Raw genomic sequence first — 26816 nt, forward strand, 5'->3', positions numbered from 1 at the left:
CCTTTTATTTTCTCTTACAACAGTAAGGATGTTAGCAGTCATTTTATCTTATTTGCAGGAAAGATGCCAGTATGGTCAAGCATAATGCCCACTTGGTCTCATACTATTCTGATACATACATTGCTCTATTGTTAATCCAAAGTGACTAAATAGAAAATGCACTCATTCTAAGAAGCAGAAAACAAAATAGAGACACTGAGCGCTTGCTAAAAGCAGGTGCAAAATAATTAGGCCCAGCAAACTCACTAAAACCAGTGCGGACATCATTACCCTCTGTGAAAGTCACTAGAATGTGTCAGAAATGCTACCTATGCAAAACGGGAGTGTTTTGACACGTACAGTTGATTTAATATACAATTGACAGATTTCCTTTAATATTTAAAAGAGGCTGTTCAACACCCCACTGGAAGCGTCTAAGAATGATTTCCAGAATCATTGTAAATTTTAAAATGTTTGATGCCGCCTCTGTTGTTCAAGCTTTCCTCACAGCGTCGATTCTTTCTCGGCCTGGATAAGAACGCAAAACAGCATTATAAAAAGTAATAAAACAAGCCAAATACAAGGGAAAACTAAACACACTATTTACACTACATACAAACAAGCCATTCTTATCATTATTCATGACTGATGTCTCTCCACAGAACACTATTTTTGGCTTTACTGACAGATATAATGCGATTGCATGTCCTTTGTTCGATGGAAGATGGATTGTGTCAGATATTGGGTCATTGAGATGGCACAAAACCTGGAAGCTTTTCTTATCAAACGCTCTTTCGATCAGTCTTTTGAAGGGCAGTCTTTTGTGGCACTCTCTGTACTCTGGAGCAATGCGTTTAGAGGTTGTCCCCGGGTTGGTACTGTGGTTCAGTGGCAGTGAAGTAATCCTCCAGGAAGGCTTGCAGATACTCAAAGGTGGGCCGCTCCTCGGGGTCCCTTTTCCAGCATTGGAGCATGAGCTCATGCAGGGAGCTGGGACAGTCCTGGGGGCAGGGCATCCTGTAACCACGCTCTACTTGCTCCAAGACTTCCCGGTTGTTCATGCCTGAGGGACAAATGCAAAGCATGTGCTCTTTAACTGGGAAAATAAATTCCTTTATGATGCTGTGTTTTACTTCATTCATTAATTCAGTCTTTTAAAGATAGATAGTTGACCCAAAAACATTCCAAACTTTATATCTTCTGTGGAACACCAAAGAAGATATTTGGAATGTTTAAACTGTTTTTGTCCATACAATGCAAGCCTATGGGGTCCAACGTTTGCATGCACCCAAATAATCCGTTAGTAATCAGAATGATGGCTCAATTGGCTCAAATGCTTTATGTAAACAAGTGTGTCCTGAAAAGTGAAGCCAAAGCATTTCAATCGCCCCCTGGTGCCTGGCTGCAGTATAGGTTATAAACCCTTCCCTCTCCATGTAATTGAATGGGATGCGAGCCACACTGAAAAATCCAATTACACTTCAAATAATTTTTCCCCCAAAGATGGTTTCTGTCATTTTAGGTAGTTCTTATCACGCAGACATATGTTCAAGTGGTCATTTTTCTAATAAGTTTGGTTTCGGTTATTTATTTAATGCTATAAAAACAGGGTGTCACGTCATGATTGACAGCTGTGCTTACGATTCAGTCTGCTAGAGCGGGACCTTTATACCGCGGCTCCACCTCAACGACCGTTACTGGGATATTTTGGCTTCGGTAAACACCTTCATTGATCCGAATGAGCTTTATCTGAATAAAATTTCAATCGGATTAAAAGAGTGAGACCTTAAAGAATTTGCTCAAAAATAAGCATGTAAACGCGTGAACTCAAATATTTTCTCAATCGGATTCAAAAATACTTTTTTCGCAGTACTGCATATGTTTACCATAGCCATTTTATAATAAGATCTCTGAGGTTTACAAACATTTTACATATTATAAACGGGCATTAACGTTTATTTAGGTCTTGTGAACTGGTCAGTGGAGGAGACTAAATATTTGATTTAAAAATGTCTATATGTCAGTATTCTTTTTAGGTATGTCATCAAGGCAAAAAAATCATACTCATGGAGTCATGGTAGATCCAGTGACATTATCACGGTGCCGTTATTGTTCTGAACGGGGCGACTGGGCAATGCGCATGCACTGAAGTTTTGTTCAGAATACATGTAAACGAATATATGAATATGACAAAATGTAGGGTTCATATAAAGAGAACTTTCAGAATCAGATTGGATTCATTTGGATTGAGAAAAGTTAGTAAATAACTAAGGAGACATTGAGACATTTTTTTAAAAATATCTTATTTTGGGTTCATACAGGTTTGGAATGACATGTGTGTGAGTTTGACAGAATTACATTTTTTTAGTAAATTATCACATTAAGAATTTGTCTTGCATCAAATGGCAAACTTTCAATGAAAATTTATGAATTCAGGTCATTTTTGTCAGTTACTTTCAGTGTTAATGATTTAAGAATGTTCCTTCCACCACCAGATCTCACCTGGATAGGGTACGCGTCCTTTGGTGACCAGCTCTGTGAGTAGTATTCCAAACGACCACACATCTGACTTGATAGTAAACCTTCCATAGAGTGCTGCCTCTGGAGCCGTCCACTTGATTGGGAACTTGGCACCTACAACGGAACACTGAAATTATGTATCTGATCTCGAAATGTGGCCTACTTGTGAACTGGGCAATGTTCCCAGGGAAATTGCAGATTTAACTCTGTTGAATACGTGCATAAGGAAACAAACATTAGTAGATAAAACACTGCTCAGTCATATATTATATGACCTAAATGGCAACGTCATCTTAATTACTTTTGAGATGTTGCCATGCTGAAAATGTTCCTACATGGGAACAAACCATGGTAAAAAAAATAATAATAAAAAAATTCTCTCATGAATTCATACATTTATTCATTTGGAACCCCTACAAACAAATTATTTAAATATATATACAGTATATTAATTCTATGTTTTAGTGAACAAATGAAACAGAAATACTTGTTTCTATGCATAAAAACTATTGTATTGCTATATACATTTCCAATGTATAAATAAACAACCATAGTAATACTGACGCCAATATTTATAAAAAAAACGCCCAGTGAGTAAATGGATTATTTAAACATTTGCCATATGGTAACATTAATATTTTTTCAGTTAACTGTAAAACTATGTTGTAAAACTATGTTAGGCTGTGATCTGTGAACAAAAAAATCCAGGTGAAGAAGGAAAAATGTTCGCATTAAAAAAGCACTTTCCCATCTTGGAGAGAAAACTGAGTATCGTATGACTAAAAAACAGCATATTAATGTTTTTTATAAACTCTGATCCAGTCAGTCCAAAAATGCAGTTTGTTGTACTTTTTTCTGAATGGTCAGTGTGAAGTGTAAAGAGAAGGAAACCATAGAGGGTTAACGAAGTCTATAAAGATAGAATAGCTAAGCCTGATTTGGAATCGTATACCTCACCTTGTCGTGCTGTGTATTCATTGTCCTCTATTAGTCTGGCCAGTCCAAAATCTGCAATCTTGCACACTAAGCTATCACCAACAAGTATATTGGCAGACCGGAGATCTCTGTGGATGTAGTTCATCCTTTCAATGTAAGCCATGCCTGCAGCAACCTAGAAGAGGAGTGTGCAAGCAATGGAATATTTAAATGTCCTGGGGTTAGGTAAGGGCTTACTGATACCAGATACCTTTAATGATTATGGGTATCAAAACATTTTACAAACCTGAGCGGCCATGTCAACTAAATTTGGCAATTTAAGCCCACGTCCTTCACCATCCTTCAAGAAATCCAGCAGACTTCCTGAAAGACCATCAAAATATGTGTGAACAAACCTTCAACTTCAAACGAAACAAAACTTCTTTATATTTATATATAAAGAAGACTTCAGATGCAAAAACCTTCTGATATTTTTCTTTTAAATGAGCATTTTTATCAGGCTTTTCATTCAGTAATTTCACTTTAATGGCAATAAAAGGTTATTAGTCCGTTATTGTAAAGCCTTATTTTCAAAAATGTCACTTATTTATGATATTTAACAAATTTGATTGTCTTTTACTGCAAAAACAAGCAAAGTCCATGTGTGCTTTTGTTTCAAAAACCTCTAAGGTCACCTCTTTGGACAAGTCATAGTAAAGAGTTGCAAAATCACTACTGCCACGTTCGTATCCTATTTCGTATCCAAGTGCTCACAGGGGACCCAGGTTCGAAAGTGACCCGCGGTCGTTTCTCGATCCCACCCTATCTTTCTCCAGTCCCTCTTCACTGTCCTTTCTGAATAAAGGTAAAAGGCTCAAAAATATAGTCCAAAAAATAATTTACACAGTATAACCATAATGACACAAATGACAGCACACTTTAGTGGATAACAACAAACAGAAGACGTTATACAATAACTACACCATATACACTATGCTTAAAATAAAAAATATATAATATAATATATATATACAATATTACATTTAAAAAAAAATTAATATAAAAAGATGAAGCATTAAAATAAAAAAGAATAAATAAATAACAAGAAGTGCATTAAGTCAGTAAACATTAAACTGATATTAGTCAAAATGTAAACGATCCATTGTCATAAAATGTACATTTCTAGTATAAACTACTTCTAAACATCTTGTTTAATTAAAAATCTCTTTAAACAGGATAAAACTTGCAGGTCCATAATTGAAAGCTGGCTCATACGCACGCCGTCGTCATTCATTTTGAAATCATATGATTCGATTCGCGTCTCCTGATTGGTTCTGAAAACGTAGAGGATTTTGCTGGCAAAGGGAAGTGGCGTTTAGGTTTCTGCTAACGAACCAGAATTACTGAATGGGCTGGGATTTAGCGGGTTTGAAGTGAAAGTATTTAATGAATGTATACTATGTGTGGAGCGCATTCACTTAATATCGGCTTTTGCACCAGAAGTCTTCATATATAATACTTATTTTCTATTTGAATATATTTTAAAACGTAATGTAGCCATTACTTCAGTCTTCAGTGTCACTTCAGAAATCATTCTAGTATGCTGATTTGGTTCTCAAGAAACATATCTTACTATGGTCAATGTTGAAAACAGTTGCCGCTTAATATATTTGTGGAAACTGTGATGCCTTAATTTGGCACTTCTGTTTGCAAAATCCTACCTTTGCTCATATATTCTGTCACAATGTAGATGGGTTCTTCAGAGACGACTGCATACAGCTGCACTAGCTTGTCATGCCTCAGTTTCTTCATTATCTGAGCCTCCTCCAGGAACGACTCTGGGGACATTGTGCCTGGTTTCAAGGTCTTCACTGCCACTTTAGTATTGCCATTCCAAGTGCCTGCCATTCAGAGACGAGATTTCATAGTGAGTCACACAGCCCTTGAAAGGAACCACACATAAATCCTTCCAAGACAGCTGGCTTTCTTTTGACAAGATGAAATGTTCTCTGCCTCCCTGACAGGCCTAGATTTATACCCCTGGAATTATAAGTAATGCATGAATATCAAACTCTTTTATTGGGCATGAGGTTAAGCTAATCTCTTACCCATCCAGACCTCTCCGAACTGTCCATTCCCCAATCGTTTGATGAGCTGAAGTGACTCCCGTGGGATCTCCCATACATCTTTGGTTTTGACGGACAGGTCGGCGAGGCGGGGCATGCCTTTATGGCACGGGACTATTAATCGGCAACAGAGTCCTGCAGCCCGGGCTGAATGCAGATATTCATAGCATGTATTTGTACTGTCTTGTTATCATTTAAGATCAATTCATTTTCAGATTTAGAATTTAATACAGACTTACCAGAATAATGATGCACAAGTTGCTGCAGAGTTTCAAATTGAGCTCTAGTGGTGATGTAATATCCTCCATTGTCTAACTTGCGTATCTTGTAATGCTTCACGTGATCACCCTTAGTTTCATCCCAATCCTGTATGGACAAGGAATACGCTCCTGGAATAAACATGAGTGAACAGGAAATTAGGTTAGTTTTACGATAGCACAGGAGTCTCAAATATCAGTTAATAATTCAGAGAAGAACATGTAAGGTTTGCAAAACTTTTAACTAAAGTACACTACAGTTCAAATATTTGGAGTAAAAAAAAAAATCTGTTTAGCAAGGATGCATTAAATTGATCAAAAGTGTCACTGCACAGACAATTAATAGTTAATTAGTTACAAAAAATCTGATCTTTTGAATTTGTTATTCTTCAAAGAATTCTGAAAAGATGTATCACAGTTTCCACAAAAATACTAAGTAGCACAACTGTTTTCAACATTTTAAAATATATTAAAATATAAGTTATTTGAAATTGTAACAATATTTTAGAGTATTACTGTTTTTACTGTGTTTTTAATCAAATAAATGCAGCCTTGGTGAACATAAGAGACTTCTTTTCACATTAATTTTTTTTTTTTTTACTGACCATAAACTTTGTAATGGTAGTGTATCTGTGAATGGGTTTGGGCAAAGGCAAATTACCTTTTGTGGTCTCACTCTCCCTTATAAGGAATGTGCCTCTGGGATTTCCATTCGACAACAGTTGCCTTTCTGCATCTTTACGGCCTAGTTTTCCAAAATACCAACTACAAAGGGATACATAGTGTTTAGTTTAGTTAACAGTATGACCACATGACAAAGTTATGTTATTGTGCTTGCCCCAATGAAAATACTTCTTAGAGTAATGCAAAAAACAGACATTGTTCTTCTAGACAGTTCTCCTATTTATATTTCACTTTTGCCTTTTTTGGTACTAAAACAGAACTTACTCTTCTGCCTGTATGGAGTCCACTGGAGCCACATAATTACTGGGTATGTATCCTGTTCCACCTGTAGTGAGAGAGCGGGCCTCCCACCAGTCTCCTTCCCTGATATATGGCAACAGGTGCAAGAGAACAAATAAACAATGAATACATTTCTACTGGGTCAAGTTTCAATTATTTAGAAGGAAACTGGCTGTGCTATAATGCACATTTAAATCCCATTTTTGTGTTCCCAAGAGGTAATGTGCAGAAACGCTACTGTTCAAAGGTTCGGGGTAAGATTTTGTGACAGACATTTATAAAGTAACTGTAACGTTTATAGTCCACTGGAAGCAAGCTTGTTGAGAACCCAAGTGCAGTTTATTAACAAAACAATCCAAAAACATAAAAAAAAATCCATCAAACATAAACCAAAAGCATTGTGGGGCCTGAAACAAGAACATAGACTAGAGATGAGGCTTACAAACAGCGGTTACACAAAACAATGACACAGGGCACCATAAGGGCTTAAATACACAAGACTAACCACTAGACAAGGAACACCTGTGAACAATTAAACAATGAACCAATGACAACATGACACAACAGACAAGGGAAACCATGGCAGGATCACATGACTAGACCAGGGGATCACATGACAGACAAGAACCAGGAACAAGAAACAAAACCCAAAACGTGACAGTAACAAAATATTTATATTTCAAATAAATGCTGTTCTTTTTAACTTTCTATTGATCAAAGAATCCAGAAAATCCTTTGAAAATCACGGTTTCAACAAAAATATTAAGCAGCAAAAAACTGTTTTCAACATTGATGCTAATAAGAAATATTCTTGAGCATCAAATCAGCATATTAGAATGATTTCTGAAGGATTATGTGACACTGAATAATGTAATGATGCTGAAAATTCGCATCACAGGAATAAATTACATTTTAAAATATATTAAAGTAGAAAACAGTTGTACTGCTTTTACTGATTTCACAATTTTACAGTTTTACTGCTTTTTTGTAGAATAAATGCAGCCTTGCAGAGCACAAAACTAAAAGATTACTGGAAAAAAATCTTGCCAACCACAAACTTTTAAACAGCAGTGTACATGAAAAACATGTTAAGTTGATATTTCAAACAGTATCCAACGGAGCCCTGCACATGCCATGCGGACAAAAATATATATCATGACCACAAATTTTCTTGTTTTAGTAAATCGTGGCCACGTTGTACTTATTCGTTCCCTCGTTTTTTAATTAACTAAAACAAATTAACAAATTATTATATTGTGCGCACAATTTAGTAAAACGAGGGAACAAATTATTATACTGTGCGCACGATTTAGTAAAACAACGGAACAAATTATAATATCGTGTGCACGATTTAGCAAAACAAATGGAACAAATTATATTGTGTGCACGATTTAGTTAAACCGAGGGAATGAATTAGTAAAACGTCCTGACGTATTAGTAAGTCATGGGAACGAATTGTTAATTCGTGGCCACGATATACTTTTTTTTTTCCACTGCATGTCATGTGCAGGGTTCCGTAGTATACTAATGAAAAGTCTTTCATTTTTTATAGATAAAATGTTCTATAAACTCACGTGCTATTAAGAATCTGGAACTTTTCCCCTTTCCTGAAGCTGAGGTCATCCTCTGACCTTGCCTCATAATCATAAAGTGCTACAAAGAGTGTTACTCCTGCAAAGTAAGTGACAGATAACATCAGCATACTGACAGAGACTAAAACAATACATAGTTTTATAGAAATATTACAATGTCTCAACAATGTGCTCCTAAGTAGAAATAGTTGGGATATTTAAAAATATATATATTTTAAACAGTCAACATTATTTGGTTTTTACAACTCATTTTACTTCTGTTAAATATTTCCAAATAAAACAAGATATTCAATGAGAAAACAGTGCGCCAGGACTGATTTTATCCATCAAATTTGATTAGATCACAAAAAAATGTGCATGCTTGATACCAGAATGGAGCCAGGGGCTGAAAAATTAGAGGCCTTGGTGATGTCAGCCAAAAAGAAAAGTTGTTTCAGAAACTTAACTATTTTTTATTTGGAATTATATGGACCAATCACAATAAAACTAAGAATGAGTAATAAATAAGATGATTTTTATGTCATGATGAAGATATTTCACTTTCTGTTCCGAGTGCCAGAACAGTAAAGTGCCTCATCTTACCTGTTCCACCCCGGGATCGTAACGTTCCTGAGTGTGAAGAAGAGTTCACTCCACCAAACACAGTCACTCCTTGACTGACAGGCGCATGGAAGTTGTTGTAGTTGGGTATTGTGGTGACTCCAAAGCTAGGGTAATGCTGAGGTGTCGGATCAGCCCCATATCGATATCCTGCATGCTGTGAGACACTAGTTTCTCTGTCGTCCGTGAGTTTGGTTGCCTCTTTGTCCTTACATTGCACACAGCCCATTATCTATATTCTTTGTGGTGAAGAAAAGGGCATAAATGAACATTCATTAACAGACACAATGACATGTTCACCTCTGTTTGACATTTTGTTGGTTTGAATCTAATCAAGTGAGCCATATTAAAGACGAGGTTTAGGTTCATATTCAGAACAACTGACTGGAAGTAAACAAATACCCCTAAGTAATTACTTGAAAGGTATATATATATATATATATATATATAAAGTTTAAATAGACCAGAGATTCAGCAAGACATCTTGGTTTTCAGCAACAAAAAAAATCTGTATAATTACAGTGAAAACAAATAAATGAGCCATTCACTGAATTTGTGATTCATTTCATCTTATATGCATCAAATAGCATAATAATTTGGTAAATTAATGTGATGCCACATTCACATTTACTATTAACTACTAGTATGGTACCAAAGCTATTTTTCTGTAGAACATCATGATTAACAAATGTTAATATGAGTAGCTTGTTTTGACTGAAGATTTGAAATGTAACACATGCAGAAAGTAAATGAAAACATACATTCAATAAACATACCAAGGCGAGCACTGGGCTACCACAGTGGAGTATTCGCATTCCATTCAATTAAAGATGTGGTGAAAACATCTACGGTTTGCTCCTGTGCCTGAGAGGGCAAAACAAAGGCCAGAAACATCGGTATTTGCAAACAACTTCTAAAGAACTATATGGAATACTTAAAGGGGTAGTTCACCAAAGATGAAACGTTTGTCATCATTAACTTACCCTTATGTTGTTCCAAAGCTGTATGAGTTTCTTTCTTCTGTTGAACTAAAAAATATATATTTTAAAGAATGTTGGTTTTGGTAACCAGTCAATTTATGGTAGCCATTGATTTTCATAATATGGAAATAAAATACTATAAAAAAGTCAATGGGTGCAGTCAACTGTCTGGTTACCAAAACCAACATTCTTCAAAATATCTTCTTTTGTGTTCAACAGAAGAAAGAAACTCATACAGGTTTGGAATAATCTGAGGGTGAGTAAATGATGACTGAATTTTCATTTTTGGGTGAACTATCCATTTAAGGACTTATTTCTGTATAAAATGCACATTTTATCCTGGCTTTAACATCGTTTAATTAATCTCAAGAAAACAGAAATCGGGAGTAAGAGCCATTCATGCTTTTGTTGAACAAGGAAAAGTTTCTCTCTTCCACAGTCTCAACCACAGACCTTATTATAGCAAATATATTCAAAGAACTATTGTTTTATCTGCATTCCTTAAAAAACATAAAGTAACATACTTTTATACTCATCACAACATAAATATTTAATGAAACCATAGAACATATCTTAAAGGGATAGTTCACCCAAAAATAAAAATTCTGTCATCATTTACTCTCCCTCAAAGTTGAATTTCTCTCTTCTCTGTTCATGATTACTGCGCAAATATTTTTTACAGATATTTTTTTTTACATATTTCAGATACCAATCCTTTAAATTAAGAAATTTCAACTATAGTTTTAAGTCTCAAAAAGATTTGAATGCAGGTAAATGAAGGATTTGGCTTTCTGGCACTCAAAGCAAAACCAGAGAAACAAATGTACACTAGATACAATTCCATGACTTTTGACTTTATTACTTTTCCAGACTATTTTAAAATACCCAGATTTTTCCAGGTTTTCCATGACCATGTAACCCTGTATTTATAATTCTGCATGCATAAACCAAGCAATAAGAGGGGATTTTTTTTTTTTTTTTTTGTGCCTGAGATCCACTGCATATACATTCAAATAGACATAAAACCATCAAAACATCAATAGACAGATTGTCCTAAAAAATAAAATAAAATCCGTTAAGTCACACAAATGTGTGTGGAGATTGTAAACCCTGATAAGGGGTATTGTATGATTTCATTCTAACATAAGATGACTACTGTCTAGTGACAGAGGCCTTATTCTTCCATTCAATTGTGCACGTAAGGCTTTTTCTGCTGCGCATCAATCCTGCTGCCAGAGACGAGCGCTTCGGAGCAAAAGCATCACACCATCCCTACACAAAACACATTCATGCTCGATCTTAAACATCCCTAAATACCATGCGGCCGATAAAGCGAACGCATTATGGTTAGTCCGCTCGCACTGGCGTTATAATGCCTCCATCTCCCATCATTTCCATTAACCACAATATCCATTGGATACAAATCGGCTGCACCAAGTGTATCAAAAGCGCAAGACCATCAAAAATGCTTACCAATAGAGGGGTCGCCTGAAGTGTTTTGTATTTCACCGCAAAGAGAGAGTCGAAAATAGGTCATTTGCAGACAGCTTTTTATATTAATAAAATCTCGGTGAATTATGAAAATAACAACATTGGCCCTGACGGCTCAGGCTGCTCCTGTCGCCGAGTGTAACAGATGATGGCGTTGCTGAGGCGGATTCTCTGGGGACCGAGGGTGTGATTGACAGGACCTTCAGCCAATCAGTTGGCGCAGAAGACGCCTGCGTGCGTGCGCGCGCATATTTTGCCTCCTCGATGGTCCTTTAATGCTCCTACTATGCAGCGTGGGCACAGCTGTGGTTACTATAGGAAAACAAGGACTGTCTGGTCATGCTCCACAAATCTCGCTGTAATCGTCGACAACTTGTGACACCAATAATTTAATTCAAAAATACCTTCTTTTTTTTCTAATCCATGCATGTTGTGAGCTACACCTGCTTTTCTAGACACTCTTCGTTAGGGTTAGTTAGTTCACCCAAAAAACAAAAAAAAAGTCATAATTTACTCTACACCCTTATGTTGTTCCAAACCTGTATGAGTTTTAAGAAAGAAAAGTAAGAAAACAAATAGCCTACCATGGAAAGTTAATGGGTGCCGTCACCTTTCTGGTTAGCTACATTCTTCAAAATATCTTCTTTTGTGTTCAGCAGAAGAAAGAAACAGGCTACAGGTTTGGAACAAGCTGAGGGTGAGATATAGTAATGACAAAATTTTCATTTTTGGGTGAACTAACCCTTTAAATTAGAAATGGTATGGGTGTGAAACTTTTTAGTTTATATCACCTGCAAGTGATTATCCTAAATGCATGCTTATGCAAATCCTTTGACTAAAAGGTTGCAAATTAATGTTCTCAGGACAAGGGAATTTTTTCATAAATGTCTGGGGGCAAGTCATCACATGTTATGAATTATAATTCTCTGGGTTGGTTTGACTTTTTACCTTTTTGCTGTTCCATGAATTGTTTAACTGAAAAGCCCAAAATTGGCATATTAAAATGAACTGTAAAAAATGTTGTGTAATTTTAACTGTAAAATACTGAATAAACCACTATGAAAAAAAAAAAACTGTTAATAGGTTAACAGTAGGATGTTCCCGTAATAAAACTGTAAAATATCTATCCGGTCATTTAAACAGTAAAATGCTGTTAGTTTTTTTAAGTAAAAAGTTTTTTAAGTAAAAAAGACATTGAATTATTATTTACAGTGAAAATGGTAAACTGACAATCAATTCCCTGTGTGACAAGCATTTTGTTTAAATAATTATGTTTCCTAATAGTTTTTATCAGTTAAGCACATTTGGGTTTTAGGTTACATCTTCTGTTGTTTAATGAATTTTTATTGCATTATTTTAGTGTCATGTGTGTTGCCATGAGTGTTTTGCGTTTGCATGAATGACTCTGTGCACCTTATAATTCAGCTTGTGGAAAGGCACTTTTATGGTGGTTGTCAGTATATGTTAAAGGTACAAAACAGATTTTTTTGTAGCAGTGTGCGACTGTGCGTTGTTGGATTTACCGGTTTAAATTGCAATTTTCTTGTTTCTAAATTACAGTTTTATACTGTAAAATGTACAGGTTGTTCTGTAAATATGTTTACATTTTTACTGTATTTTTTACAGAATTATTCTGGCAACCACAGGATGTTTTTATAAAAACAACAGGATTTCTTTTTACAGATCATTATTCCATTATGATTACACACCATCATAAATGTGTGTTCTTTCAACGCTATCTTTCAACGCTATCTTTTGGGCAATAATGTTGGAAATGTTCAAATCACTTAAAAGGGATTGTTTGCCTGTACATTTAAATTATGTGAACATTTACTGTTGTTTGAAACCTGTATGGCGTTATTTCTTCCGTGGAAAACAAAAGGAGATGTTTGACAGAATGACAGCCTCTGTCGTTCTAAATTCTCCCAATTCTCCCCAACATCTTCCTTTGTGTTTCACAGAACAAAGAAAGTCATACAGGTTTAGAAGAACATGGGAGTGAATAAATTATTATTTTATGGGTATGTGATTGTTCTAAAATGGACTTATAACTGACTTGACTTCTAGCCCTGGTCTCTATACACCATCGTAAATTATTTGGTACATGTAAAAAACCAATGGCAGGCCTATACTGCCATGCCTCAAAAAAGCTCTATACCATGTCCCAAAAAATGGCAAAGTGTGCATATGACTTGCACTGTTACAGATGTGTATTCAATATCAGTAATCAGCAAAAACAGATCAAGATTTGGGCTGAATTTCAATATTATTAGTTTTAATCTTAGAAAATGAAACTCTGCCAGAGGACTCATAGCCCTAAATCAACATCTGTTGCTACAGCGTCGGCCAACCGTAGTGAGATTGTAAAATATTTGAATAGCCTACATTTTATAATCATCAAGATTTTGTTGAGTCACTTCATGGCATGCAGAGAGCTGACTTTTCAAGATGTTTTTGTGATGCTTCACTGGTTAAATTATAAATGATTGTAAATATGCTCATGTTTTTACATTTGAAACATTGTTGTTGATCAAATGCCTCAATTAGCATTATAGGGCCCTAGCCTACGTAATTTGTTTTATAGCCTACTGTTCATTTATGTCCTGTTACATTAATTGTATCATACATTATAGTTTTTTAAAGATTTTTAAAGATAAATGTCGAGTTTGCACAAACCAGTTTGGTGTATAGATTTGAATGTTTAGGGCTTGCATGGTCTGCAATCTCAATCTCTCTTTACTCTTTCCTGGATTGCTCAGACATATCATTCACTCGTTCAGACGTAAACAAATATATCAACATTGCGCAGTGACAATATTATTATTGTTTATGAGCAATCTGCTGTGATGTCGAGCAGTTGCCATGGTGATGTGAGTTAGTATGGTGATGTGAAAGTGTATTTCAGTGCATTCAAAATAGCTCCGTCTCGGCTGACAATAAACTGTGACTGAATCTAGGTCACCAGGATTCCTCAGAATGAATTCATCATGCATGCAATGTGTGACTGGATGTTTATATTGGAAAAATGGAATCCATGGTTGGAGCGTCGGGAATGATCACAAATCTATGTGTTGACCAAGTGTCTATTTAGATAAAGCGAATACCAATAGCCTACTCAGCCATTTAAATCTATGATGTTTGCTATCTCCCTTCAGTTTTGAGAAACCAAAATAAAGATTTTTTTAAGATAGGTTTATGGGGGGATAAAAGGAATGCCCAAAAAAGAAATAAAAATAGCAAGAAAAACACCCCTTTGTGACTGTATTCGCTTGTACCGAATCACCAGTTGCTGGTTGCGCGCGCTTCCTCCCCCTCCAGTGTGTGAGTGTAACCCCTCCCCCCGGCTTCACGGAGGCGCCTTATTGGCTCACACAGCTCTTCTGTGACGTCAGGGGTATTTGGGCGTTGTATCTCGCATCTCATTATCAAAAGAGAACAATTTCATTATCCCCACCTCGTATCCCAAAATAATATATTTTATTTGAGAGAGTGCTATATTTAATATTTTTCTCTGATCAGTTGATCACAGCTTTACCTCTCGTTATCTCTTTTCCGCGGTTTTATTTGAAAACAGACGCTCTTGAGAGCGAGCACGCGACGCGTCTGAGGGAGAAGCTCGCGCTCTTTGTTCATTCATTTGATCTGCGATTCTTTGTTGCGTGTGAAAGCATGGGAGCGCAAATCTCCAAAAACGGAGCAAAAGAGGAGACTGCTGCCGAAAAACCAGTCGAGACTGCGAATAAATCAAATGGACAGGTAATAACTTTAATTATTATCTTTGTACTGGCGTGTGGTGTTTTGAGGGTGTGCAGTACCAAAAATCAAGTCGGTTCAAATGAACAATGAGCCGATCAACAAAGGGACTCTCCACTTTTCACTGAAAATCAACACTTTGTATTAAATATCGATGATATTATTGTTTAAATGTTGAAAATATCAGCACAAATGGGTTATATTTGGTGTAAATGGCATTTTTCTCATTTGCACGTTGATTGTAATTGACCCCCAATGTAATAAGTGCGTTTAAACAGCGAGTTATTTTTTCCTTTTTAAATCATAAAATTACGATTACGTTGAAATTCAGTGATTTGCATTCCGATTTTTTCTTTGTGTATTATTTAAATGGTATTATCTTCGTATCTTTATCAAGCTTTTCCGTCGTGGCAAAGCCATTTTCGGTAAAAAAAATCACCACGCCTTTATTGCATCTTGTTGATAAAATGGATGTACAAATAAGCCACGAGACAAAATCCCTATATTTAATATGAGAAATGGTTTTAATATTAGAAGTAGCCTTGCAAGGCTGCTTATGTACTCAACACGATGATCTCCTCAGTTTGATCAGCGCTGGTGGATCTACTCGTCCATCTTGCAACGCTTTCACTTAGATGGCAACAGCATCAGCCAGACAAAGTGCATGAGACTTCACCCACGTGGCGAACCTATTGACTCCAAACAGTGTTTTCATAAAGCCTTTGCTTTTTGGTAGATTGCAAATCTGCGAAATGAATGCAAACTTAAAAAATTTTACGCAGTGCAAAAACAGCTAATATGAAGCATTTTCTTATTCCCTCAGGAGAATGGACATGCCAAAACCAATGGGAATGCCTCTCCAACTGCAGAAGCAGCCACGGAGGACGTGCAGGCCAATGGAAAGCACTCTGCTGATGGAGAGGTAAAAGCAGAGGAGGGAAAGGCAGAGGAAGGAGGCGCTGACAAGGCCGCTCCAGAGGGGGATGCGGAAAGTTCCGCCGTTGCGAATGGTGAAGACTCGGCCAAGACAGAGGAAAACGGTTCTACCCCTGCGAGCGCTGAGCCTGCCAAAACCAAAAAGCGCTTCTCCTTTAAGAAACCATTCAAACTCAGCGGCTTCTCCTTTAAGAAGAGCGCCAAAAAAGATGCTGAAGGTGGAGAGGCGGCGGCGGCAGTTGTGGAGAATGGGGAGCAGAAGAAGGATGCTGAGTCTGAGGAGGCCAAGCCTGAGGCCTCCAGCGAAGAGGCCAAGACGGAGGCTCCAACTGAGGAACCCAAAGCTGAGGAACCCAAAGCTGACGAACCAGCCGAAAGCAATGAGGAAAAACCATCCAACGAGGTAGCCGAAGAGAAGCCCGCTGAGGAGAAGCCAGCAGAAGCTGCTCCTCAGGAACCAGCAGCCGCAGAGAGCTCAGATGCCCCGGTCGCTGCCACAGAGTAAGATGGAGGTGAAAAGCCCATTTTAGATGAAGTCCGAGGAGCACAAACATGGAAAATTTGTACAAAACCAATGACATTTCAAACCTTCTGTTTTCTCCCATACTTTCATCCATTCCTGTTCCATCCACTACATTGTATATGGCATTTTGAAGGAAGGAAGTTGGATGGAATGATTGGAAGTGAAAGGCACATTTTTCCCATGTTTTTCATAATTTTTTGTAGCAGTTGTGTAAGTTGTGTGGGTGTGTGTGTGTGTGCGTGCATGAGTGAGATTAATAGAGCATTGCTTGTTTCAAATGTTTTTTTTTTCTATGTTTTTTTTCTTTTGTAGAACTTACATTAGTTGTTGTAAGGACATTGAGTTGAAATGTTAGTTGAAGGTACTGGTGCCATTCTATTTGGGTAAATCAAGCGTGTGGAAAAAGGAGCTATTAGAAACAACATCATTGAACAATTTACAGATGTTATTGGTCACTTTTTTTTCTTTTCTTATTTCATTGCCGTTACATCAATCATCAAAACAGGTGCTTAAAACCTCAGCAGCCTGCATTGTGCAAAACTGCAGCATTATGTATTGGTATTGGCTTTTGTCATTGCTGGATTTTATGATGTTGAAATGGCTTTATCTTGTTTTTTTCTTTATATCCTTGGTATCAATTGAAGTTTTTTTTTTTTTACTCTCTATCTGGAAAAACCCGTTTCATTGAGAATAATGTTCTGAAATGTTTAAGATCCAAACATTTGGCCTGTCATGTGTAATGCAGTCAAAGTGTTTTTTTTATTCCAGCAGAGTTCCACAAATGTTTGAAAAATTGCCGGTGCAATCGTCAAGTAGATTTTTTTTTTTTTTTTTTCTTGTAAATACTTCAGCACCATCTCTACTTGATTTTTAAATGGAATGTAACTGCGTGCAAATCGTTCACAATGCTTCTTTTACCCCTTTATTTTAGGGGCACTCAAAACAAAAATAAAGGATTTAGACAGACAATGAGTGGTTTTGTTTGAGTATTGATTGTGCAACATTCTTTATAATATGAATGTCTTTGCCTTGAATAATTTGTGATACAGCAATTTTGCACATTTTTACAAGAGAATACATTTTTAGAAAACATTTCTAACTTTATTTTCATGTTATTTTGGTGGGGGTCGTTTGCCAGCTCATACTGAACAGTACCATGGTAAAGCACCTAATTAAGTAATTATATAAGGGTTTATAGGTTTTACAACACTGCTTTCTTATATCACATAGACCTTGAGGTATGAGGAACTTTTCATTATGTTTTTTGTATTTACCCTCAGCACTTGTAAATGCCGTTCTTCTAAAGCCAAATACTTTCCAAGTATAAAATAAATGTTCACAGACACTACTCAGATGTTTTTAGCCTACCACAGAAGCTAAATATAATTTAGAACCATGCATTTTCTGCACTCCAAGATGAACCCCACCACTAATCTAGCTACCACAAGATGGGTGTGTTTTCACCCAATATTCCTGTTCCTAGTTTAGATGCTGGATATGCATCTTATACACCAATGTTAAACTTGTGGCTCCCACCTCTGCACTTACAGATGGTAACGACTTTACCCTCCAGGTGCTCTTGTCTTCTTTTTTTATTCAACCACATCCCTCAACTCCTCCAATGCAGTGCCTGCCTGTGGCTTGTGGCTCCTAGCTTCTGATTGCCTCCGCCCAGCGGCTTCTGTTTGACTTGTCTCTCCACCTAACCCACATCTATTTGGTTGACTGGTAACTTAACACAGTTATCAAAGCATACTCCTTTACTTCCCAATCCTGTTTTTAAATACACTACTCTTGGCAAGTACGGGTTTTTGATTTATACATTTTTTCAATCACCAAAACAAAATAGCATTTTAAAGGTGTACTGTTGTAATTCTGTTGCATTGTATACCACTTTGTAGTTGCCCTTGTTTGAAAGAAAAAAAAGTGACTCATGACTTATTCAGCACACTAAAACACAAACACAGACAAAAAAACTCTTTAGGAAATATTTTATTTCAGCTATTATGGTTTACAGATACAAATTTATAATTTGGGATAACATTTGTAGATGTTTTTCATCATTTTCACCATCTCACAATATTCAAGTCAGAAATAAGGATGTCAGGAAGAGCATTCTCTCGGTTTAATCAGTAAGGGTATAAGAACAACAATAAAAATAAGACACAAAGATTTGAATCACAAACACTGTGATCAGTAACAAAAAATAGAAAAAAGACCACAAAAAAAAAAACAAATGAGGAAAAGGCGAGAAATGATCAGAACACTTCTTCACGTGCTCTCTCCACACACATAAAATGAAAGTGTTAAGGTTTTAACCGTCTTGGTATCCCTGATAACATATTACATAAATGACTTCCTTCTTATTGGCACCACTGCTTGGAATTTTCAAGTTGGGATGCTTGTATTTCTCAGAACAATTGCACAGTCTGTTGTGCATTGAGGTTTGCAGAACAGGATATTATGTTTGAGAAATAGTGATGTTTTAGAAATGATGTGGTTTGATCACCTTATCACGTGGAGGCAATCAGGAACCCAGAGAAAGAGCAATGGACATTATCGGCAGCAAAAACACCATTGGCCTCATCATCAGGGATCTGAATATAAACAGTGTCCTGCTCATTGAGCTGAAGGACAGAACTACCAGACATCTGGTCTACAAATCCCTTGTTGTACTCATCATAGGTAAACATGACTGGATCACTATTTTTATAAAGTGCCACTAAAGCATTAGCTCCGTTCACATGCACGCTATAGGAAAAGTAATAAATTCCTGGAATCTGGCAGGTGAACAGACCTGTCTCAGGATCATAATGCTGCTCTGCATTATACACAATCTGATCAAACTTAATTGGGGTACCAGATGGGGGATAAGCTGTCACAGTTGCAACAGTGAATGCAGACACAGGACTTTTGACAAGAACTGGGTATGTAGTCTCACCTTGGGCCTTCTCAAACATGACCTCTCCAGGAGGTCCAGGAGGGCCGGGAGGTCCAGCAGGCCCTGAAGGTCCAGGAGACCCATCAGATCCAGGAAGTCCAGGTGGACCCTGAGGTCCAGGAATTCCCTTGGCAGCCAAACCAGCTGGGCCAGGTGATCCAGGAAGACCGGGGTGGCCTTTAAGCCCAGGTAGGCCTGCAGGACCTGCTGGGCCAACGGGGCCTCTTGCTCCAGGGGCTCCTTCCTCTCCTTTTTCACCTGCTGCTCCAGGATATCCTGGAAGACCCTTTGGTCCAGCAGATCCTGGTGCTCCTGAGGTACCAGGAGCACCTGTGTGGCCAGTATCTCCTTTGTTACCAGGAGCACCTGTAGCTCCTCTTGGACCAGGTTGTCCTGTTGCCCCTGTATATCCCTGCTTGCCTTCAATGCCTTGGGCTCCCTGTTCTCCCTTGTGCCCCTTCAGCCCTGAAGGTCCCATTGGACCTTGATCACCCTTATCACCTGTTGCCCCCCTCTCGCCCGGGAAACCTCTTGAACCTTGAATACCAGCTGGACCCACAGGACCAGTAGCACCTGGATATCCAGTGTGCCCTTTAGCACCTGGCTCACCTTTCTGACCTGTTGTACCTGGGCTACCAGCTACTCCTCTCTCACCTTTTACACCAGGTTCACCTGGTTTACCATAACCTGAAACACCAGGAGCACCAGGAGCACCAGCTGCGCCTTGTGGACCTTTGGGGCCAGTAAATCCAGGAATACCTGGGGCACCATTTTCACCTGGCTTGCCAGGCATTCCAATTCCAGGAGCACCCGTTTGACCTTTTGGACCTGTTGCACCCATGGGTCCAGATTCTCCATCACGGCCAGGTGAGCCTGATTTACCTGGTTCACCAGGATGTCCAGGTTTGCCAGGTCTTCCAACACCAGGCTCACCAGGCTTCCCTGAAGGACCCACTACTCCTGCTGGACCTCTCTCACCTGGTGGCCCCTGAACCCCAAAGCCTCTTTCTCCTTTTTGTCCTGGCAGACCAGGAATACCTGGATGTCCTTTAAGACCCGACTCTCCACGTGGTCCCATTGCTCCTGGAAGACCTGATGGTCCAGGTTTGCCTGTTGCAGAAATGCCTGCAGGTCCAGGGCTACCAACAGAACCAGGCATGCCTCTGGGGCCTTGAGGACCAGTTGCACCAGTGTCTCCTTTAAGTCCGGGTGCACCTGTGGCTCCGGGTTTGCCGGGTCCACCTGGAGAACCAGGTTTTCCGGGTGCTGAGTAACCAGTAGGACCAGGTGGTCCAGGAGGTCCCTGTGGCCCTGGCAGTCCTTCACCATCTTCTCCTGCGGGTCCAGGGGGGCCAGGAGGTCCAGGTTGACCGGGCTCACCGGGGATTCCTGGTTCTCCAGCTACTGATACCACTGGAATAAAACAAGAAGTTTATAAGTGGCAATACTCATAATCAGTTTGTATGGCAGTGGCAATAACTGTATTCATTCAATAATCAGTCATAGGTGGAATTGTCATTTTGGAAATGTTTCTCCATGCAATTCTATAGTGTATGTTAAAAAAAATTATATTGACTGTTTATATAAATTATTTTAAAAGTATAATATACTACAAAATATAATATAAGTACAATATAGTATAAACAAAAATTGAGAAAACACAATGCTAGAGAGGACCATATCAGATACAAATTAGACAGTCTACAAAAATGTGTGACTAAAATGTGTTCCTATGAACCAATAGTGCCTTTTTACCCCTTTCTACATTGTAAGAAATTGTTTTAATTGAACAACAGTTCATATACATTTAACTACAGGTTTTTTTCCAATAGAAAACAGCAGGAAGTCAGTATCTTCGAGAATGTTGATATGTATTACCGGTAAGTCTTTTTTTATTCAAATCCCTTTTATCAAAACACAGTGTTCAGGCATCAGAAATAATACATTTTAAACTTCAAACCTTGATTATCACTTGATTATATACATGTATTTGTGTTAAGTGAAATACTTTTTCTTATCTTTTTGTAATTTTTGTGAAAAAGTGCTTGCCTCAAATGTTTTGGTTTTAACTTAAAATGTTATAACTGTGATTCTATTTTATTCTTTTCTCTGAAGCCTTCAGAAACTTTTCATTCCTGTAATTACAGTTTTTGCTGTATTGTTAATAAATAAACTTGACTTGACAAAGACCTCCAAGAATATATTATATTTTTCAGGATTGAATTACAATACATATTCTTTTTGTGTATTTTATAATTCCACTAGAGAATCTAATCTCTGTTCTATAGGTTATATATATGTATATATATATATATATATATATATATATAGGGTAGAGATACTCAGTGATGGAAGACCTCAACCAAAATAAAATGAAAATATCTCCAGTGGAATTATAAAATGCACAAAAAAAATGTATATGTAATATATATGTGGCTAGGACTCCAGTTTTATAATTGCCTTCATGTGGTAAAATCTATTGGTTTGTAAACTACATCATACCAAAGGTCATTCTTGGAGGCACAGCTTTAATGAAACAGATGTGTCTAGATTTTGCCGTGACACACCCAGACAAATCACTTTTCAACATGTCTCTAAAGACTAATTCTAAAAAGCTGTTCATAACCTTCAAAAGTTTGTTGATTTTAACATGCATATCCTTTAAAATCTAAAACAATCACTTCTGCTCAAACAAATTGTATAAATCTGTGCAGTATTTTGTTGTACAATATCACCAATTAAATGATTATATTTGAACTTTGAATATTTTATCAAACAATGCAGTTAAGCATGGTATAAGAAAATGCTACAAGATTTAACATATTGAATATTTCGTACATCCTTCAACTTGTTGTGAAATACTCCAAACTGGAATTTGTTGAAGGATGTGTGGAGAAAGTATACAAAGATGCACTAAAGGATCCGTTGGATGTAAAAAGCATTTTTACCACCTAAACTAAAAAAAATGAATTGAATTGCGGTATGTAATCAGAGACAGTATAACAGACTTATAGCATGATGCATCTGTAGAGCCATGACATGAATCTGCAATTTGAATATTCAAAAGCTTAGACAAGTTGCATTATACTATTGGTGGAAGCACTGTGTATCAGTACCCAATCAGTGTGCTCAACTACCCATGGAACTTTTTAATGCGCGTACTTGTTTTGTATTGCCTAAACCTAAACTGAATGTGTTAATCTAATACGTCTTTAGATCAAACATCTTATTTGAAAACATCTTTAGTACACTGCAGAAAGCAAAGAAAAGCATTTTTTTCCATTTTAAACACATACCATGGCTTTTCACTGAATAAGGCTGGTACTGGGGGGCCTTCACCACCTTCTTGACAACATATCTCTCACCATGGGCAGCCGTCAAGGCCACCAGGAGAAGAAGAATGCTTGCTACTCGTAGTTCCATTCTCTGAGGTCAAATCTGCAACGGAATTGAAAGAGTTAGATGTGATGATGTAAAGAAAACTGCAGCTGCTGCTGAAAACTGAAACATTCAAATGGAACAATCAGTTCATTAGTCCATTTTTAAAGTAAGCAACAGCTGACAATTGTATACTATGATTTCAACTTCCATTGCATTATTAACTTTGTTTAACCCATAACTCAATGTAGTTTAAGAACACCCTCCCATTTGCACCTGCTGATAGATGTCCCTCAGTATCAAGGCCTAAAAAAACAAAGGAGAAGAAATAAAATGGACACCTACCGGCATACTTGGGTTCCAAATAAATAAAAAGTTGAACACAGCCGCGGCTCGCACTTCTGAATATCCTTGTGGTAAGAGCCAGACAGGATCTGCTGCTGCCTAGCACAATGATGAGGGTTTTTATACCATATCTGGCCTTTGCATCATTAAAAAAGCACCTACCACACTAGTACCTCCCCTCTCATCGCAAGGCTGTAATTACCAAGCAGATTTGCCCACTGTTGGCATGTCACTTCAGGATGGCTTTTTGCTTTGAGTGTTTAGACCCATGATTAGATCTTGTTAAGCTCCCCTCAAAGCTGCAAAAGATGCATTTTAGTCCTAAATTTGGGTTGAAAATGTCAAATTTAGGGTATGGATGGTCTGTATGATGTGTACTTCCCTATATGTAATGCTGTTATCTTTAGAAACATGATGTAAACAATTATTGACATATGAGTGAGTGACTTTCTAACAGTGTGGAGTTTTTCTTTTAGCATTGCAAATGTGTTTTGTGTAATATGTTGGAAATATACACACATATATTATATTATATCTATCTATCTATCTATCTATCTATCTATCTATCTATCTATCTATCTATCTATCTATCTATCTATCTATCTATCTATCTATCTATCTATCTATCTATCTATCTATCTCTATCTATCTATCTATCTATCTATCTATCTATCTATCTATCTATCTATCTATCTATCTATCTATCTATCTATCTATCTATCTATCTATCTATCTATGCATTCAATCCTATTTAGAAATGTCCAATTATAGACACTTGCAAATATTAAACAGATAAAAAATGTCTGTAATATTACAATAAATATAAATGCTATTGAAAATTGCTTTGTCTGAAAAGTTTAGCCTTGTCTGGCTGTTTGTCTTTACAAATTCCTCACTTTTTTTTGGGACTGTCTGGTGCATTTGAATTTCTCCCAGAAAAACATATACAAAAACATAAGGGGGAAGAGAAATTCAGCAGGTTAGTGTGGGAACTGAAACCCGCCCGCTGTCCATAACAACAAACACGAAGGATCCAAATGTATCTGAACACATTTAAGTCTTTTCCTTGAGAAATGCTCATACAGGAGCCACTTTGACTCTTGTTTGTTCAGCGAGTCTGTTCGGAGAGTGTGTGAGGCTTTCATAAAATGTACTATTTCAGGCCAAACAAGTTTATGGTTCTTTACGTGTGTATTTTTGTAAGTGCTTCACCCAGAAACAGCTAATAAAGAATATATAAAAAGACGTTCTGGAAAATACATCTGACTTTGACTTTTTTACCCTCTTGTGAGGGGGTGACGATGAGAATTCAATTTAACAAAGCGTCCAGAAGGGGGCGCACATTTTGTACAGTACTCGTGCATGTCTTTTTGAATGGTTTCGGATTTGTCAGCATCTTCATCACTAGGCATTTCTTGCCGTTATGGTCCTTTCATCATGTTTTATTTCCTTAAATTAGGTTTTCTCACACAGCTCTCCCTCACGTTCTGAGGCTGCTGCTGGATTTTATTTTTGGGCGCATGGGAAACGTGCACACCCAATTAATCATACCCTCTACAACACAAGAGTGGTCTTGAGGTATGATCATGATCAGCTATGTGCGGCAGGCAACAGCTTCTAAATCTTTACATAATAACATATACTGCATGGTTCTGCCCATATGATTCCATATGATGTAGGCTTATTCGTGTTTAATGGAAGATCCCTTTTGCACACATGATGGAAGATTTATGCCACATACAGTAGTGTATCATTAAGTGTTCACTGAACATGAAGTTTGTTTCAACATCTCCAATTATCTGAATTAGTCTCAATCAAGTATAATTTTCCAAAGTGGTGCCTTAAAATAGCCTAGGCTACTAAATAGTTTTGAACAATAATTGCAGTTGACAAGCATTGTTTTAACATGTTCGGCTCCTGAAATACCAACTTCTTCGACTTGGTAAAATACTGCATTGCTGAGAATATGAAGACATGCTGTTTAGACATGGCATGACATCTAAAAAAAAAAGATCACGTTATCAGCTGTCTGCAGCACGTGTTTGATTACAAACTACACTCAGACACTTCATTTTCTCCAAAGACAGGATTTTTCCTCTTCCTTTAATTCTGATGCGATCAACAGTGTTGTATTTAAAAGGATAGTTCACCTAAAATGAAGATTGTGTGATCATTTAGTCACTCTTATGTGACTTTAAACCTGTATGTTATTTTTATGTATCGCACAAAAGGTGAAAGGTTTTTTACAAGGACATTTGTGACCATGTACACAACCATTCAAAGTTTAGGGTCAGAAAGATTTTTTTGAAAGAAGTGTCTTATGCTCACCAAGGCTGCATTTATTCTATCAAAAATACAATAAAAAAAGTCTAATATTGTTATATGGCCTATTACAATTCAAAATAACTTTTTGGTTTTAATATATTTTAAAATATAATTTATTTCTGTGATGTCAACGCTGAATTTTCAGCATCATTACTCCAGTCTTTAGTGTCACATGATCCTTCAGAAATCATTCTAATATGCTGATTTGCTGCTCAAGAAACATGTATTGACATTATCAATGTAGAAAACAGTTTGTGGTCAATATTTTTGTGGAAACTGTGCTACATTTTTTAGGATTATTTGATGATTATAAAGTTAAAAAGCAACACCATTTATTGGAAATTTTATTTGACGTTCCTCATTTAATTTAATGCATCCTTGCTGAATAAAAGTATTAACTTCTCTCAAAAAATCGAACTGTCTTTTGAACGGCAGTATGTCACGCTAAATAGCTTGATAGCTTTGTGTTATGAACAAACTAAAATGTAATTAACTAACTGAATTGAATTAGTTTAACTGAATTTAATTGAGTTGAACTGAAGATCCAGATCTTAAGACCACGTGAACTGGTTCACTGAAAAGAATCATTCCAAAAACATATTGTAAACTTGGCATTCTACAGTATATGCATATTTTTGGCTCTATGAGATTAGTCAGTCATACAAGCATCTGCTAAATCCACAAATGCAAATGTAAAAGAATTCATCATTATTGAACTGATCTGATTCTTGAGTTCAGATTCTCTCTGGAAGACAAGATTTAGTAAAGAAGATCTGGAATTTTTCCTTCTGTGCTCCACAGATAACAAAGAATAACATTGAATGGGTTAGGAATGGCATGAGGATGAGTAAATAATGACAAACTTTACATTTTTGGGTGAGCTATCCCTTTAAGCTTGTGCTAACTCCATGAACACTTTCCTCCGCTGACAACAGTTCTTTCTAAATGTGTCATTGCACCTCCTGCAGTGAAGTCTCAAGCAAACATTCATTTTTGCAAACTATGTTTGTGTTTACAACCCACTAAGGAGGCGAGTGACTCAAAATGCTACTGACATTTAGTTTAATGACAGAGCAAGTATGGGTGGAGTCTGTCTTTTTGTAACATTTTCAGGTTCTGTTAATTTATGTCTTTACTTCTTTTGAAAACTGTCAAAACGAGCAGCATAGAGGGTTTTTCATCACTCAACTCA

The 26816-nt window shown here is 37.1% G+C and overlaps 3 protein-coding genes across 3 annotated transcripts; 1 reads left to right on the top strand and 2 right to left on the bottom strand.

Moving 5' to 3' along the window:
* Positions 1–390: 390 nt before the first annotated feature.
* On the bottom strand, positions 391–14691 carry fyna (FYN proto-oncogene, Src family tyrosine kinase a). The gene is made up of 13 exons (XM_056267156.1): positions 14673–14691; positions 9729–9816; positions 8935–9191; positions 8335–8431; positions 6746–6844; positions 6459–6562; positions 5780–5929; positions 5523–5687; positions 5136–5315; positions 3722–3798; positions 3457–3610; positions 2482–2613; positions 391–1042 (listed from the first exon to the last, which is right to left on the bottom strand). Exons 3-13 carry the CDS (start codon positions 9179–9181, stop codon positions 834–836), a joined length of 1614 nt encoding a protein of 537 aa, XP_056123131.1. The 5' UTR covers positions 9182–9191; positions 9729–9816; positions 14673–14691; the 3' UTR covers positions 391–833.
* A 135-nt stretch (positions 14692–14826) lies between these two features.
* On the top strand, positions 14827–17604 carry marcksb (myristoylated alanine-rich protein kinase C substrate b). Its single transcript, XM_056267157.1, has 2 exons — positions 14827–15179; positions 16000–17604. The coding sequence occupies exons 1-2, from the start codon at positions 15093–15095 to the stop codon at positions 16615–16617; spliced, it is 705 nt and encodes a 234-aa protein (XP_056123132.1). The 5' UTR covers positions 14827–15092; the 3' UTR covers positions 16618–17604.
* A 1222-nt stretch (positions 17605–18826) lies between these two features.
* Positions 18827–23403, bottom strand: col10a1a (collagen, type X, alpha 1a). The gene is made up of 3 exons (XM_056267233.1): positions 23300–23403; positions 22873–23014; positions 18827–20989 (listed from the first exon to the last, which is right to left on the bottom strand). The coding sequence occupies exons 2-3, from the start codon at positions 22997–22999 to the stop codon at positions 19149–19151; spliced, it is 1968 nt and encodes a 655-aa protein (XP_056123208.1). The 5' UTR covers positions 23000–23014; positions 23300–23403; the 3' UTR covers positions 18827–19148.
* Positions 23404–26816: the final 3413 nt, after the last annotated feature.

This window comes from Rhinichthys klamathensis, unplaced genomic scaffold, assembly GCF_029890125.1.
Source record: "Rhinichthys klamathensis goyatoka isolate OS25496 unplaced genomic scaffold, OSU_Roscu_1.1 h1tg000256l_1, whole genome shotgun sequence".
In the NCBI taxonomy this organism is placed as follows: Eukaryota; Metazoa; Chordata; class Actinopteri; order Cypriniformes; family Leuciscidae; genus Rhinichthys; species Rhinichthys klamathensis.